Here is an 18634-nt window from a genome sequence, read left to right as displayed (position 1 = left end):
AAATTTAAAACTTTTGTGCAACAAAAGGCATTATTAAGAAGTTGTAGACAAATTACAGAATGGGACAAAATATTTGCAATCACATATCTAGTAAGAGTTTGGTATCCGGGGCCGGGCGTGGTGGCTCACGCCTGTAATCCCAGCACTTTGGGAGGCTGAGGTGGGCAGATCATGAGGTTAGGAGATTGAGACCATCCTGGCTATCACAGTGAAACCCCATGTCTACTAAAAACACAAAAAATTGGCCGGGCATGGTGACAGGCGCCTGTAGTCCCAGCATGGGAGGCTGAGGCAGGAGAATGGTGTGAGCCCGGGAGGCGAAGCTTGCAGTGAGCTGAGATCATGCCACTGCACTCCAGCCTGGTGACAGAGCAAGACTCTTTCTCAAAAAAAAAAAAAAAAAAAAAAAAAGAATTTGGTATCCAGAACATATAATTCTTACAACTCAACAACAAAAAGGCAAAAAATCCAAATTAAAAATGGGCAAAGGACTTTAAAAGGCATTTCTATAAACAAGTACATATGATTGATCAACAAGCACATGAAAAGATGATTAACATCATTTATCATTAGGGAAATGCAAATCAAAACCCTAATGAGATACCACTTCATACCATTCTGATGCTATAAGAAAAAAATGAAAGTAAAAATAACAAGTGTTGGTGAGGATGTGGAGAAATGGAACCCTCATACATTGCTGGTGGGAACAGAAAATGATATAGCCACTGTGGACAACAGCTGGGTGATTCTTCAGTAAGTTAAACAAAGAATTACCATATGGCCCACAATTCCATACCTAGGTATATGCCTAAAAGATCTGAAAACAAGTATTCAAACAAATACTTGTATACAAGCTCAAAGCAGCATCAGTCACAATAGCTGAAAGTAGGAACAACCCAAATGCCATTCAAAGGATGAATGCATAAACAAAATGTGGCATACACCACCACATAATGGAGTATTATTTAGCCCTAAGAAGGAATGAAGTACTGACACATGCTACAAACACAGATTAAGCTGGAAAACATGCTAAGTGAAAGAGGCATGTGAAATATGCAAAATAGGTAAATCAATAGAGACAGCAGATTAGTGGTTGCCAAGGGCTAGTGTAAGAGGAAAAGAAGAGCAAGTGTTTAACGGGCAAAATGTTTCCTTTTGAGTTGACAAAAATGAAATGCGATAGATAGTGGTTGTATAAAATTGTGAATGTACTAAATAACAATGAATTGTACACTTTAAAACAGTTTGGTATCTGAATTTTATTTCCATAAAAAAACAAAACACTGGAAGAAGACACAAAGAGATGGGAATTAAATTGGGCTTGGTAACATTTTAAAAATAATACAGTGAGGGCACATGATTATGGGTGCATGAACAGGGGAAACAATATGAAGTCAAAAGCCTGGTATCAAAATACAATAAACATTAATAGTACCCCGTAGGCTGTGAAGCAACTGGTGGATATTAGAAAAAGTGGATTGAAAACTAAGAGATTAAAATTTAAAAATGTAAAACATGAATACTGGTTTTACTGGTACACAATTGAGGAACCTGGACTATAAAGAGACTGAAGTAATCAGTATTCAGAAAAATTAGTACAATGCTTTCGAAGGACCAGCAAGAAGTTAAAAACTAGTACCAGAGGGCTCATATAAAAGGTGTTACTATAATCAGGGAATTGGGTAATGATGGCCTAATGAAAAGTGAAAAGAATCGAGATTTTTTTTTCCAGGAAATAATCAAGTTGTAACTTGGCAACTCACTGTGCATATGAAATGACTGAGGGATCAGTCTCCAAGAATTCAAGAGCTGCCAATAAGAGGAACAATGGGAAGATTTTCCTTCAAGAGTTTTCCAGGAATTCAGAAATTGTCAGTAAGAGGAACATTTGCAGAGAAGCTAATTGGCTTGGTGTTAGAAAGATTCAAATTCTGAGACTACAAGCAACACCTAAATACAAATTTAAATGTTAAGAAATCTGGATTGCACCTTATGTGTGAGATGATAGGTGTCAAAAACTCAGGTTTTATAGTATGTATGTATGTATATATGTATTTATTTTGGAGACAGAGTCTCACTCTGCTGCCCAGCCTGGAGTGCAGTAGCACGATCTCAGCTCACTGCAACCTCCACCTCCTGGGTTCAAGCAATTCTCATGCCTCAGTCTCCCAAGTAAGTGGGACTACAGGCACACACTACCACACCCGGCTAATTTTTTGTATTTTTAGTACAGACAGGGTTTCACCATATTGGCCAGGCTGGTCTTGAACTCCTAGACTCAAGAGATTCGCCCTCTTCGGCTTCCTAAAGTGCTGAGCTCACAGGCGTGAGCCACTACGCCCAGCCAAAAACTCAGGTTTTAAAAACACAATTTCATAGTTGTACCTGTGGGTATGATGAGAAACAATGAATAAAATTATTCTTTCAAATCTTCAGGCATTTTCAAATTTAATTCAAAAGTTTGAACAGTAATAGTAAAATGAAGTTTAATAATTAGATAGGTCAGTCTGGGAGATACACTTAAATTCTAATCCTATTTAGCTAAAATTTCACTCATAATGGAAAAAGTGATTTAACTTCTATGGGCCACTTTTCCCTCATTTGCAAAATAAGGCCCTATACATGGTTTACCACTCAGCATCTTTGGGATATGCTCATATATAAAATAACCCAATAGGAAACATATACTTACTTATGACAGAATGAATGTACTGATTCAAATACTAGCTTCTTAGCTTTGGAATAAAGTAGATTACTACAGCACACCACTATGTGCTCATTTCAGCTGACCAGAAGCTCTGGTATTGTATGTTAAGATATAGTTGTACTTAATAAAAAATGCAAAGTAGAAATTAATAAATATGTGTTATTAAACTAACATCTTTAAAACATGAGGTCCACCAAAGGAGGTAGATTAACATAAAAAGAATCCCTAACAAATATTATTTAGTATTTATTACAGCATGCTAAATGACAGCCTTCCTTTAGTGACTGGAAAACAAAATATGAAGTACTAAGTCAGATCCAGTAATTTCTGAGTCTCTGTTATGGTTTGAACTGTGTCCCCTAGAAGTTCACATATTGAAGTCTAAACTTTCAGTATTTCAGACTGTGACCTTATTTATAAAGGTCATTGCAAAGGTAATTAGTTAAGATGAAGTCATGTTGGAGTATAGTGGGCCCCTATTCCAATGACTGGTGTCCTTGTAAAAAGGGGAAATTTACAAACAGACACACATACAAGGACAACACCATGTAAAGATAAAGCCAGAGATCAGGGTGATGTTTCTACAATGCCAAAGAACTGTCCGCAAACCAAAAGAAGTTAGCGTAAAGGCACAGAACAGATTCTTCCTCACAGCACAGCCCTCAAAAAGAACCTACACTGCTGACACCTTGATCTTCAACTTCTAAATATTTCTACTGTTTAAACCACTCAGTTTATTGTACTTTCTTTACAGCAGCCCTGGCAAACTAAACAAACTCCTTTTACTTCTTATATTTAGAATTTAAATGTATTTTATAGTCAATGTCAATCTCAAATATATATCTCAGAAAATAAGTTATAAAAACAATGACAAATGGAGTACAATTCAAGTCAATGTACAAACCTGTAGTTCAGTGAGAACTGTTTTATGTCTCTTGTTACATTCAATCTTTTCCACTCGTGTTTTCAATTCTGCCAAAGTCTTATCAAATACAGCACACTGCAGTGCACACAATTTTTCTTCCAGCAACCACTGTATAACCTAAAGAAACAAATATTCCTTCATTATGCCAAGAAGGCATTCCAACAAGCAATAAACAGTAAATATTCTTAAGTACCAAGAAGACAGTAACGATAAATTAACTAACTTAATGAATAAAACATGCTAGAATCTGTAACACAATACTATCTGCTAAAATCCTCTACTTTTATATATATAAAATCTACTTCAAGAGGGTAATACATACTAAAAATAGAAAATTTCCAGAGAGTAAACTTTTGAAAAATTTCCATATTCTCATTATGGGTCCATAACAAAGACACTGGCACATATCCATGAACCATACTTGAGTAGCACTGTTCTAAAGAAGTAAACTCTCAGGAAACCTCAGCTTTCAAAATTTTTCACATAGCTACCTTCATAATTCTAACAGCTCTGTAAGAAAGACTGAATAAGCATTATTATCTCCATATGTCAAATAAAAAGAAACTAGGGGGAAAAACACTGAGAGTTTCTACTGCCATACTATTCTTTTTTCTACAAAGTGCAAATATGTATGCCATATTTTAATTAAAGAATGTTGTCCTAAAACATTGATTGTAAAATGTCATCCTTAAATATATAAGACCTTGAAAAACTAGTTATCATTGACGTTTAATATTCCTCTCTAAGAAAAGCATTTGTACAAACATTTGTGAATATATGTTGAAAAACATAAAATACTGAATATTTTCATTATCTCTATCTCTAGTTGAACAGAATTTCAAACTCCGTACTTTACTCCTTTCTCTAGTCCTTTTAAAACCCTGTCTCTACCACTTTTATACTAACCCTAAAGTACACAATAAAGAGTTTAGAATGTAGAGACTTATAACCATGAAACCAGCTTTAAAAAGATTAAAATGTTAATATTTAAAACTCTAACATTTCCTTTTCACAGTAAGATAAAGTTCAATATGAGAAGGAAAAAGAAAAGCTGAAAAACAACATTCAGTTTTGTTACCAAAGCAAATAAATAAAAATGTTACCTTCTCTCCCTTCTGTTTTGATAATCATAAGCATTTTTTAAAAAAAAGATGTAGCCAAAAATAAGTCAGAAGGAATTTTAAAATTAAATTGATTTAATTTAATTGATCAAGTGATTCTCCTGCCTCAGCCTCCCAAGTAGCTGGGATTACAGGCACCCACCACAACATCCAGCTAATTTTTGTATTTTTAGTAGAGTCAGACTTTCACCATGTTGGTCAGGCTGGTCTCGAACTCCTGACTTCAGGTGATCCGTCCACCTCAGCCTCCCAAAGGGTTGGGATTATAGGGGTGATCCACCACATCTGGCCAGTAATAGACTTTAAAAGCTCAACCACTTTCTTCAAGTTCTTTCTTTCTATGATAAACCACATTAGGTCAATAAAATACAGAATAATGTCAGAAACCTAGAAGACGACAGTGGTGCTACTTATTCAATATGGTTTATAACTTATAATTGACACAATACCTTTTGAAGTTTCTGGTTAATGTCTCCTTTGGCTGTAATCTTTACTTGAAATTCTGCCTCATATTCTTCTTCCATATATCGACGACGTTTAGACTGTACATTGTCCATGTCTTCTGATTTAGAACGTTTTCGTCTGGAAAATTCATCTGAGAAGAAAAACCACAAAGATCACACTCAGGTGTTTTTCTTATAGCTCTTGATGCATATTATCCATCCTCAGCAAAATATTGTTTCTATCACAATAGCCTTCTCAACCAACTATTTTGTAAATTGTTTTGGAGATCAGAAAAGTAGGTATATAGCTTTTAGCTTTAAACTTCAAATGACTTTCAATATACTAAATAAGAACTTTCTAATGGTCAAGCAATCCATACTTTGAACACAAAATTTCCTTGAAATCTTCACATTAAGAAGGAGAACTGCCTCACAATTGTGTCATGAAGAAGGTAGATGAAATCACCTCATATTCATTCCTGTAACTAAATGTCACAGTGCACATGAATCCTCTGACAAAATATTGTATTCATTATCACGTCAGATTTTTAACTACGCACAGCTTTATTTATTCTTCTTCCTCCGTAAGTACAGGAAAAAATTCTTAATCATTAGCCTTACAAAACTAGCATAAGTTATTCTTAACATACCCTAATGAATTCAAATAAAAATAAAATTAATGTCATTAAAAGTACATTTATAAAGAATATAGACTAGAAGACTTCACTTAGATGATTTGTTTCAAGTGCTGTTAATATTCATGAGATCATAAGCAAATTGTATCTGGTTTCTTCAATATCTAAAAAAATTAAAACACTAATATCTTCATACTTTTTAAATGCAAATGCTCTTATGTGACCATGCTTATCCCTCTGTATATATCTGTATCTATGTGCCTACTTTTAAATCCACTCTATTCCACAATTTCTCTTATAATCTTAACTTACCCATGGTCACACATGGATAGCAGCATGACAGGAGAGTTGTTGAACCCAGCTTTCCTGACTTCTAGTCCAATGATCTTTCTATAAACCTAAGGACACACAGTCCACCATTTTCCTCCCTTCCCATAAAGCTAAAGAACCTTCCCTTTCCCTTTTCCTTCTTTCCTTCCTTCCCTCTTCTTTTCTTCCTCTCTCCCTCCCTCCCTCCGTCCCTTCCTCCCTCCTTCTCTCTCTCTCTCTCTCACAAGGTGTCATTCTGTCACCCAGGCTGGAGTACAGTGGTTCATTGCTCACTGGAACTTCAAATTCCTGGACTCAAGCAATACTCCCACTGCAGCCTCCCAAGTAGCTGGGACTACAGGTGTGTGCCACCACGCCTGGCTAATTCAAATATTTTTTCTGCAGAGACAGGTTCTTGCTATGTCGCCCAGGCTGGTCTTACATTCCTGGCCTCAAGCAATCCTCCCATCTTGGCCTCCCAAAGTGCTGGCATTACAGGTGTGAGCCACTACATCCGGCCCCATGAAGATAAAGAACCTTAAGTAAACTAAAATACATCCTTCCATTTACTTATGTTAGCCCATACAAAATTCTTGTAGTTTCATTCTCTGAACATAAATGTAAAACAATTTCTATGTCAGAACAGTCAGTACCTTAATAAATTTTAAGCTAAATCTTTCTGAGGAACAATAAAAAGTATAAATAAACAAAATAAAATATTGAAGTGTATGAAACATACTTTCAGAAATCCTTCAGTTAGCCATCAACAAAATGCTATAGTTGTGGCTTAAATTGCAAAATTTTACAATTATTTCATGGGCAAAAAAGAATATTACATGGTTGTAAATATAGAAACAATGAATTAGTATTTTTCAACCCAGTTCAAGTTTGTTTATATACGCATACTTTTCTCAGAAGGTCTTTCATCTTCTTCATGTATTACTTGCTCTTCTTCCTCAGGTTTGCTGTCCTTTTCATTACTTTCTACTTCTGCTGTTAACAAATATAGAAAAGAAAAGTCTTACTTCTACTGGAATTCGTAACAGCTCACTAATTTACATTTTTAGTCACTATCCAGTTACAAAACTAACCTTTTATGAAATCAGAGTCCCAAAATGTAAAATTTGGGGAGGGAAAAAGGGGAGCAGGAACTGGTCGAATGAATGACTAAGTCCACATTGAACTGTTCTGCAATTCACAACAAACTCAACACAGGATTTAATCTTAATATAGATTTTAAGTAACTTAAAAAAAATTAATTAATAATTTTCTGTCACCAATAACATTAATAAAATGTGAAAACAACTGCTGTAGAGCATTTTGATTCCTCTACATTCAACAATTAAAACTAAAATAGTGTCTGTGACAATTATCAAAAAAATTCCAAAGTACTGGAGCATTCAAAACACCTAATATGTTGAACATACAGGTTGAATCATTGTTTACTTTAATGCTTATGGTATAGAGAGTTCATAAACAAGGAACGGAAAGGCCATCCCAAATATAAGAAAAACTTTAAACATATACCTACTTTGATAACAGTGCCAACAACTGAGCTGGGTGCTTAACATAGTTATCACATTGCCACAATATAATCTCACACTGTAAACTATTTTTTGTCTTCACATAAACGAGGAAAACATTCAGAAGGGTTAATTTTCTTTTCTTTTTTCTTTTTTGAGACTGAGTTTCGCTCTCGTTGCCCAGGCTGAAATGCAGTGGGGCGATCTCGTCTCACTACAACCTCCACCTCCCGGGTTCAAGCAATTCTCCTGCCTTAGGCTCCTGAGTAGCTGGAATTACAGGCACCCGCCACTACGTCCGGCTAATTTTTTTGTTTGTTTGTTTGTTTTGAGATAGAGTGTCACTCTGTCGCCAGACGAGGGTGTAGTAGCATGATCTCGGCTCACCACAACCTCCACTTCCCAGGTGCAAGAGATTCTCCTGCCTCAGCCTCGCAGGTAGCTGGGACTACAGGCGCCCGCCACCAGGCCCAGCTAATTTGTATTTTTAGTAGAGATGGGGTTTTACCATGTTGGTCAGGATGGTCTTGATCTCCTGACCTCGTGATCCGCCTGCCTTGGCCTCCCAAAGTGCTGAGATTACAGGCATGAGTCACCACGCCCAGCCTAATTTTTTGTATTTTTAGTAGAGACAGGATTTTACCATGTTGGGCAGACTGGTCTCCAACTCCTGACCTCAGGTGATCTGTCCACCTCAGCTTCCCAAAGTGCTGGGATTACAGGCGTGAGCCACCGTGACTGGCCCAGAAGGGGTAATTTGCATGACTCATATAAAATGTAACAACTGAAGAGTGCTGCCAAAAGATACTGCTAAAAATGTCTATGCAATTACATTAAATAAAATCCAAGAGGTACCAAAATGTTGTTTTGGTCAATCAATGTCTCTTCAACTAACCTACTCATTAAATGAGGAATAAGGGAGCTACGAAAAAAAAAAAAAATCACTAAGATGTTTGACTTCTATTTTTCCCCCTTATGTCATTGCAACTTGCTTCTCAATGGCTTCAATCAAGCATACTGTTTCATCATGTTCTGCAACTAGTATTAAATAAACAATCATAAAGTATATCATGCTATATAAAGATTCTGATACGACATTTCTTCTCCAATCATCAGGGTTTTAATCACAACAGCCCTAATAGCAAAAGTCAAAGGTTAAAAAAATTTAAAAGATACTTTAGGTGAAAATACGTAGGGAAAAGGATCATTGATGAATACCTATTAAGGCGCTAGAAGTATTTTTTTCACTCTAAGATAAACAATAAGCTAACATAGTACACAGGATTACTAAAACTATTTTTGAACTTTAAAATAAATTATTTGAAAAGTAACTCTCCATTTACTACGCTTTGCTCATTTTAAGTGTTTTAAGACCTCATCTCTCAACCTCAGTTTCAGTGAAATAAAAATTTATGTTTGCTTTCTTGTAAACAGATCACAAACTCATTAAAACACATTCTTTCTCTATATATTTTTCCGTATCTTCCTGATTTTAATACTGAGTGTTAGTAACTCCTGAGCTTCCTAGTCCCCAGAGTTTCCAGAGAGACAGAGTAACTGGGTTGCTTGAGATAAAAGGTTTACATAGTCTGTATTGAGGAAATCCTCACATCGCACAAAGCACAAAATTAGCCATGGCTCCAACTAGAGTGACTCCAAGCCAGAGCATCCAGAACACAGCAGAGTAAATTGGCCTGGTATGGTTTGTCTCTTTTATACGCATGTCAGTTTCCTCTCTATATGTCAAGCTCAGCTTGAGATTTCTTCATCTTATTCAAAAACCTCCTCCTATTACCCAACTCCCAGTTTCCAGATATGCTTAGAAGATATTACTGGATTCCCAACACTTAAAACACACAGGATTCACAGAATTAAAATATATGCTAGAGGTTTATGTAACGGAAAGAACTTGGGATTTAAAAAATGGTAGTAACAGATTCTACAGAGACGGGTAGGGACTCGTATTTCTTTAATTTTATTTTGTTCACAAAGCCTGAAGAAAACCTGAGAATGGGTCTTCTTCAACCCGGAGTAATAATCCAAGGCCCTTGGTACACAGACAACTTTAGACATAATTTCAGGTAGTTCCTGGGACTCCTGAAACTCACCCAAATAGTAGGTTAAGAATGTCTTTTTTACTGACGGGTGCGGTGGCTCATGCCTGTAATCCCAGCACTTTGGGAGGCCGAGGTGGGCGGATCACAAGACCAAGAGATGGAGACCATCCTGGCTAACATGGTGAAACCCTGTCTCTACTAAAAATATAAAAAATTAGCTGTGCGCAGTGGCACGTGCCTGTAGTCCCAGCTACTCGGGAGGCTGAGACAGGAGAGTCACTTGAACTCGGGAGGCAGAGCTTGCCGTGAGCCGACATTGCGCCACTGCACTCCAGCCTGGGCGACAGAGTGAGACGCCATCTCAAAAAAAAAAAAATAACAATAATGTCTTTTTTAGAATCTGTCCTTACTTACAGATAAGTTTCTGTTATAATTCCTCTGATTTTCTTGAGTATAGCCTTATCACAATTTGGCAAGTTTTCATAGTTTCATGTGTGATATTCTTTCCTTTCAAGCAAACTAGACAGCTCACTAAGGGCAGATACCAGATCTCATAATTTTGGTAGTACCACAACTTTGAGAAATAGCTGAGACAAATTAGATGTTTAATATCTATCAGAAGACTACTATCTTTAATAAGGTTCCATTAAGTAAAAGTAGAAAACTGTGTTTTTAAAGGATTACAAAATAGAATTTACATTAGGGGACACAGTTTCCCATTTCAGAATTACACTTTATAGAACTTTATTCTAAGGAAAAATGGAGGACAAAAACCATTGCCTTAGATCAGAGACTGGCAAATCTTTTTTTGTAAGTGGCCAAAAAATAGGTATTTTCAATCTTGTGGGCCACAAGACCTCTGACACAACCTCTTAATTCTGTCCTTGTTGCAGGAATCAGCAATAAGTGCTATGTGACATGTAAACACATTACCATAGCTATGTTTCAATAAAATTTTATTTATAAAAACAGGGCTCACAGGCCAGTCTACTCCATTCCTGATTCAGATTACTGGCTCCATGAAAATATTTATAACAAAACAAGAAATTCCTACAGACTAATTAAAAACAATATCCATCAGAAAAATGGAAAAAGGAGATGAACAGGCAGTTCATAGATAAGGAACTACAAAAGGCCAATAAACATATAAAGATTCTTAACAAGATCTATCAGAAAAATGAGGCATGACTGGTAATGTGACTTTTCCAGACATTTTGTATCAGTTTTATTTAACCAATATAGAGTGGCAAATAATGTATCCTATGTGAATTTTTGTGCTCTCTTTAAAAGCAAAACCTAGTGGGGGAAGTCACATTTTTTTTTTTTTTTTTTGAGACGGAGTCTGGCTCTGTCGCCCAGGCTGGAGTGCTGTGGCCGGATATCAGCTCACTGCAAGCTCCGCCTCCCGGGTTTACGCCATTCTCCTGCCTCAGCCTCCTGAGTAGCTGGGACTACAGGCGCCCGCCACCTCGCCCGGCTAGTTTTTTGTATTTTTTAGTAGAGACGGGGTTTCACTGGGTTAGCTAGGATGGTCTCACTCCTGACCTCATGATCCACTCGTCTCGGCCTCTGAAAGTCACATTTTTTTATATCCAATTCTGCCCCTCCCATTCTCTCTGAAACCCGAATCAGGTTTTCCACTCCATCATTCACCAAAACTGCCCCTTGGTAAAAGTCACCAATGATCTCCAGATTGTTAAATACTTCTCTTCCATCTTATGAGCACACACAGCAGCATTTGATATAGTAAACGGTTACCTTATTTCCTCCTCAAAACAGTGTCTTTACTTGGCTTCTGAAACACCAAAATCTCTCCATTTTCCTTCTACCTCAGGGGCTGCACTTTCTCAGCTCCTTTGTTGGTTCTTCCTCATCTCCCCAACCACTAAACACTGAAATGCCAAAAGCTCAGTTGTTGGATCTTTTCTCCATGTATACTCACTCTGAGGTGATTTCATCTTGTCACCTAATAGCTACATGCTATCTACTACATTTTTCTAATGCAAGCCAAGTCTCTGATCTGAAATCCAGACTTACACATCTAACTCGGACAACAGTACTCATTTGAAAATGATCTTCCTCCTATACACCTCCTTCCAAAATCTATTTCATCTTTGGTCTACCTCAACTCTGAAAAATCTGCAACTTGCACACTAGTGTACAGAACTAAGAAGCTCCACAAAGAGAAGCCAAGTACATAAGTAACAACTAAATATAAATGGATTGAGATGATAAAGAATTTTAACTGAAGTGACAACAAATTAACAGTAAATTGACTAAATCATGCCAATTCTATCAATACTAACCTACAGCAAAAATAGAAGTCTCAAATTCTAGTCTAATGTAATTATCCTGATTAGCATCAGTTTATGTTTATTTACCTTAAATATCCAATGAACAAGGGGAAAATTATCAACCACAGATTTTTATTTTAATCTGAAATAAAATCTGCAAGGAAACTATGTCAGTGTTTAATGTAAAAAAAATCTGGTTTACTCTAAAACAGATTTTTCTCTTCAAAAATCTTATGTTTAAGAAAAAAAAAAGCATGTGGAGGAGGCCTATCCCTATTTTTCCATGAAAAATAGAATGAGAAGGATCAAAACAGAAGGGAAGATGGAGAATGCAGTAACCCAAAAGCTAAGGAGAGCCTCAAGAGGGAAAGACTGTTATTAAGAGGTCATCCAAGTATGGAAGAATAGATAAGACAAAGAAAAGATGTCCCTGGATTTAATAACATGATCATCAATGTCATTTCACTGAGAAAAATTAGGAGGGGGGCGGCTAGCAAGGCAGAAATCAAAATCCAATTAAGCGGAAGGGCTAACAGAAGAAGAAATGGTACTAGCTTTGTTAATATAACTTGAAGAATGGCTCTAAAAGAAAGGAAAGAGATGAAATAGTAGCTAGAGGAAAGTATATAGCATGGAGATGCAGCTCCTCTAGTGTTTGAACTTCCCCAGAGGGATAAATCTTTATTTTGCCATCCTCTTTAAACAGATTATCATTTTAATAATTTAGTGAGTATCAGTTATAACATAGTACTATGCCACAATTCAATAGTGTCTCTAGACCTATTAAGATGTATATATATGCGTATATATATACACATATATATATATGCAACACTTTTTTAGCTCTTTCTTCTACTTTTGTAAAATTAAAATAGCTTTTCTATTTGCTTCATCTTTCATTATTTCTTGTTGCTGCTAATACACATCACAATTACTATATTTAAAACATATTTGCTAAACAAGTGCCTGAAATGGCAGGTCATGCTATTTTCTGTTTACTACACTCATAGATGTTAGCAGCTAGAAGGAAGAGCCAGTACTGAAGCTGACTTTAGTACTTCAGCTAATAATTCTGTGTTCTGAGTACATTAAAAATTAGTCAAGAATAAAGGCATTTATTTAAGTAACATTTCAGCAGGAGTACAGCAACATAAATGACATGCAACAGATTCTGCCACCATATAAAGAGAACAGAGTACAGTTTAAGAACCAATTAAGAAACTGTTCTTAAACTCAAAATACACAAAATTACCTTCAGAGGAAGGGGAAAAGATACAAAATAAAAGTTTAGTTATGAGCCAAGAAATTAAATCTATCACTAAATGTACCCTGCTAATATAGCATATCAGATTAAAGGCAAGTAACCAAAAATATTCCCAACTTTGAATTTTCAAAGTATGCAACATGGATGGCTTAATATTCATCTCTCAGCACTTCACTGCCTTGTGTGGGATGCCCTTCAATATCAAGATTCTGACATAAAGGTAAGGTGTATAAACTCATTAAATCATAAGCTGCAACTTGCTTTTTTAACTTTCTTATACAGACTTTTTTTTTTAAAGGACTTATAAGGCTTTTCTTTAAGGACTTGCCCTAGTGCCTCACTCTGTATAAACACTTATAGAAAATGGATGAGTGAAATTCATTCTCAACACTGTCACCTATTATCTTTCCAAAATGTAAATTTCATTCTCCTCTGCTTGAAGTTCTTTATTGGCATTCCAGTGCCATCATAAAGCTTTAACATTATAACCAAGGTCCTCCATGATATGCTTCTCTTACATTACTGATTATTCATTCACTTTACAAATATTTACTGGGTACTTACGGTGTGCCAGGCACCGTTTTGGCCTGATGACGGTGACTCAGAGCAGGAGTAATAACAGTTGTCAACTGGACTTTAGATCTATTATGGTAGTAGTACCAACAGAATTTCCTGATGGACTGATTATGGGGTGTGAAAGAAAAAATAAAAATGGTTCCAAGGTTTCTGGCCTGAGCAAGTAGGATGGAGCTGCCATTAAAAGGAATTAGATTCAGCCAGGTGCGGTGGCTCACGCTTGTAATCCCTGCACTTTGGGAGGCCGAAGTGGGCGGATCACAAGGTCAGGAGTTTGAGATCAGCCTGACCAACATGGTGAAATCCCGTCTCTACTGAAAGATACAAAAAACTAGCCAGGCGAGGTGGCGGACGCCTGCAGTCTCAGCTACTCGGGAGGCTGAGGCAGGAGAATGGCGTGAACCCGGGAGGCGGAGCTTGCAGTGAGCCGAGATTGCGCCACTGCACTCCAGCCTGGGAGACAGAGCGAGACTCTATCTCAAAAAAAAAAAAAAAAAAAAATTAGCCAGGTGGGGGGTCGCACACCTGTAATCCCAGCTACTCAGGAGGCGGAGGTGGGAGAAGAATCGCTTGAACCCGGGAGGCGGAGGTTGTAGTGAGCCAAGATCGTGCCACTGCACTCCAGCCAGGGCGAAAGCGAGACTTCATCTCAAAAAAAAAAAAAAAAAAAAATTAGACTCGTTAAAACCCTATGTTACAGCAGAGCCAATATAGCAAGACCCTGTCTCTACAAAAAAATTAAAACTTTGCCAAGTGTGGTGGCACATGCCTGTATTCCCAGGTACTCAGGGGGCTTAGGCAGGATGATCACTTAGGCCAGTGAAGTGGAAGCTGCAGTGAGCTATGATTCTTCCACTGCACTCCAGCCTGGGCAACAGAGCAAGATTCTGTCTCACAAAACAAAAACAAGCAAACAAAAAAAACCTCTATGTTATACAGATATTAAAAGGGACGAGACATCCCTGAATACATCTGGTGCTCTAATAAAGTTACCTTCCTCTGCACTCCCAGAATACCAATTTAACATTATCACTGCACTCACAGCCTTGTATTTAATGGTCTGTGATTTAATTCTTGTGTGTATCCGGAGGGCTAATAGTACCTTCAAATCTCTAGAACCAAGAAGGGCCTGGCCTCTTTATACAGGTTTAGCTGAATGTTCTCTGAAAATAAAAAGCCTTTTTTTTTTTTGAGGCAGGGTCTCACTTTGTCACCCAGGCTGGAGTACAGTGGCACGATCTCGGCCTACTGCAGCCTTGACCTCCCAGGTTCAAGTGATCCCCCTACCTCAGCCCCTCAAGTAGCCTGGACTATAGACAAGTGCCACCATGCCTGGCTAATTTTTCTATTTTTTGTAGAGATGGGGTCTCGCCATGTTGCCCAGGCTGGTCTCGAACTCCTGAGCTCAAGCAATCTGACTGCCTCAGCCTCCCAGAGTCCTAGGATAATAGGTGTGAGCCACCGTACCTGACCAAAAAAAAAAAGTCATTTTTTAATAAGTAAAAAATCTCTACCTCCAAAAGCTGATACGATATATTGGGGGAAAAAATTATCTGTTTCTCTTAGACCTGCCTCCATTTTTTTTTTCTTTGAACAAATTAGATGGTGTTTTATGCTAGCAAGGTCACTTCTCTCATAGATGTCTAAATCTAAAAGAATGTGATATAACGGGAACAAAAAGGTATTCATGCTTTTCTCAGTCTTCCTCAGGCTGAGAAAGTTTCATACAGGAATAATGTTTTTGAGTTTGACCATAAAATAATTTTTATCATTCTCTTTTTCTCTAGGAATAATAAATAAAATAAAAGAGATTGGGAGAGAGAGGTACTGAACAAATCATAAAGTTAATGTACCTTTTACATAAGGAGTTTGAAATCAACCTAAAAGTAACAGAGATCTAAGACATAGAGGGACAATATCAAGTAAGATAATTGGGTTATAGAGAGCTCATTCAGAAAATGAGGGAGAGAATAGGTTGGGTAGAATCAAAAGGGCTGGGGAAGCAAATGGGTAAAGTCTTTATCAAATGAATAATCAAGCTTTAAGGTTTCTGGCTTACAACGATGGTGCTGTCATTCCCTGGACAAAGAATATTAAAGTACAGGATTTCATTGGGAATATTAATTGATTGAAAATATAATTTGTTACACTTGAAGCTAACAGAATAAACTATTAGGCTTTTAGTTCTAAGTTATTTGTTCGCTAAGTGATAGCAAGAAAGAACTGCTACAACTCTAGTCAATTATGTACTAACTTAAACTGTTATCTCACTGTTATGGTGCTCTATTTCACCTCTATTTCCAGACTATAAGGGCATATTTTCTACTTATTTTATCTCCCTTCTTAGTAATTAGCACAATGCTACTCACAGAGTAGACACGCTGTAATTCTGAATTCTATGAAGTTAAGACATCTTTCTATAGAGTCATCACTATTCTCAACTTTCTCTGCAGCAAAAATAAATTTAAAACATTATGGTAATATTTTATTAAACAGTTCATCAAAGTCAATAAAAATCTTTAAAATTTAAGTTATATGCTAACCTGGAGAGCACGTTTCATTTTGCGATATAACTTCAGACTCATCTTTTTCACCTGAAATATCCTCTTCATCAGAGAGGACCAGAAATGCTTCTTTTGGCAAACTCTCACTACTTTCTTGTTTAGATGGTGAACCAAAAGAACTTTCCATTTTCTCTTCCAAATCTGGATTTGTCTCATCGATTGGAAGGAGAGATGTTTTAGAAAAGCAAGTAAGTTCATCCTCAGAAGGTGCAAGCTTTTCCAAAATAGGAATGATTTCATCTGTCTCCATAGAGTCTGTATTTTCTAAGATATTCTCACTTTTATCATCTTCAGTAACATTTTCACTAATGGTTTCTACAAGATCTGCAGAAGTTTCATCTTCATTCTTTTCACCTTGGTCAATTTCCATACTGCTAGATATAGCATCTTCTCCAAGAGCAAGCTCTGTGATATCTTCCTCTACCTTCTTTTCATTTTCAGGGGGTCGATCTGAACAAATAGTTGTATCATCTGTTTCTAGAGTTTCTTCATTAGCATCAATATTATTATCAGCTTTATTTTTCTCATCCAATGAGTCTTTACTTTGGATTTGCTCTAATTTTTCATCAACCCCATTTTTTTCAAGAAAATCATCATCTTTATTGCTACTTGGTTCTATATTGTCAATTTCAGGAACTGGTTCACAAACTGGTACAGAATTTGGTTCAAAGGTACGATCGAAGGCTGATTCAGAAGTCAGCTCATCAGAGGCCAGTTCACCAGTGGCTAGATCATCAGAGGCCAGTTCACTAGAGGATAGATCACCAGAGGCCAGATCATCAGGGGCTGGATCAGTGGAAGCTGGTGCTCCAGAAGCCAGATCAACAGAAGTTATTTCACTAGAGGCTATATCATCAGCGGCACAATCACCAGAAATGGGTTCAACAGGGACCGGTTCACCTGGGATGGGATCACCAGAGGTGGGATCACCAGAGGAGAGATCATCAGCAGTGGCATCACCAGAGGTGGCATCACCAGAGGGGACATCACCAGAAGGGGCATCACCAGAGGTTGCATCACCAGAGGCAGCATCACTAGAGGAGGGCTCACTAGAGGTGGGATCACTAGAGGTGGAATCACCAGAGGCCAGTACTCCGGAGGTTGGATCTCCAGCATCTAGATCACCAGCGGCTGGATCACCAGAAACTGGTTCAGCAGTCAGTTTAGAGTCTGGTTCTGGAGCTATGTGATGGGGAGATAAAGGTTCACAATTTAAATCATCATCCTGCTTGTTTTTTACATTAACACTTAGGATACAGGGTGTTTCTTTCCATTCTGTTTTAGTTTCTTCAGGATCAAGACAAATCTCTTCAATGCCATTCACCTCTTCCTTGTCTTTAATGTAATCCATATTTTCCAAAGGTGAGGTTGGGTCCAAATCTCCATTTTCATGGTTGCCATTTAACAGCTTGACATCAGTTTTCAACAGTTCTTCTTTGACCTTGTACACTGCTTCAAGTTGCTGACGATCACTCACTCTCATCGTTTTTCGAGCCTTAAAGACTTTTTTCTGAGGTTCTTCTAAACTGTCCATTTTGAATCTTTAAGAAAAAAGGGAAAGAGCGTTTAATAACTGAAACAGTAGCCACCAAATTGTAGACTTAATACAAATTGATCTTAGAAGAGATGCAAGCAGCACATTTCACATAATGTTTAAATAAAGACATAGAAAACCTACTGCTTGTGTATACTGATTTTCATATTTACTGCATCTGTGTAATACAAAATCAAAAATGACTATAGTCTACTAGAAAATCAACTAGGAAGTATTGGGGGAAAAGCGACAAGTTTTCATTTTCAATATGGAATTCACAGAGTATGGAGATATATAAGCAGAAAAAAAGGTAGATAAAGTTAAAAAAAAAAAGTACCTGAAGAAAATGAGAAAGAAAAATAAAAGTGTAAGAACAAAAACAGTAGGGAAATAACAGGTATAGAGATAAAGGAAAAAGGAGGAAGAATTAAGAAACATGTAAGGAAAGATTACATTTGCAACCAAGCATACTCAGATTGGCAGAACTATAAGCATATTAACAAAAGATTACCATCAAGAAAGAGAATTCACAACAATGGGAGAAAACATTTGCAAATCATATGCCTGATAAAGGACTTTCATCTCGAATCTAGACTTTCATATCTAGAATACAGGACATATATTTATATAGAATAGACTTTTATATCTAGAATACATAGGAACTGCTATAATTCAATAAATC

The 18634-nt window shown here is 37.0% G+C and overlaps 1 protein-coding gene across 3 annotated transcripts in view; it reads right to left on the bottom strand.

Moving 5' to 3' along the window:
* Positions 1-18634, bottom strand: part of ATF7IP (activating transcription factor 7 interacting protein) — a 141507-nt gene that overhangs the window by 64342 nt on the left and 58531 nt on the right. For 2 of the 3 annotated variants that reach the window (XM_011990790.1, XM_011990789.1), the window contains exons 2-5: positions 16398-17959; positions 7047-7133; positions 5203-5348; positions 3612-3749 (exon numbers count right to left, since the gene is read on the bottom strand). In XM_011990790.1, coding sequence (XP_011846180.1) covers positions 3612-3749; positions 5203-5348; positions 7047-7133; positions 16398-17952 — 1926 coding nt within the window. In that variant the 5' untranslated portion in view covers positions 17953-17959. The remainder of the gene's footprint in view (positions 1-3611; positions 3750-5202; positions 5349-7046; positions 7134-16397; positions 17960-18634) is intronic. The other variant, XM_011990791.1, reaches the window with a different exon arrangement.

The sequence above is a fragment of the Mandrillus leucophaeus genome, unplaced genomic scaffold (assembly GCF_000951045.1).
Source record: "Mandrillus leucophaeus isolate KB7577 unplaced genomic scaffold, Mleu.le_1.0 Scaffold383, whole genome shotgun sequence".
In the NCBI taxonomy this organism is placed as follows: domain Eukaryota; kingdom Metazoa; phylum Chordata; class Mammalia; order Primates; family Cercopithecidae; genus Mandrillus; species Mandrillus leucophaeus.
This window is presented reverse-complemented; position numbering and strand designations above follow the sequence as displayed.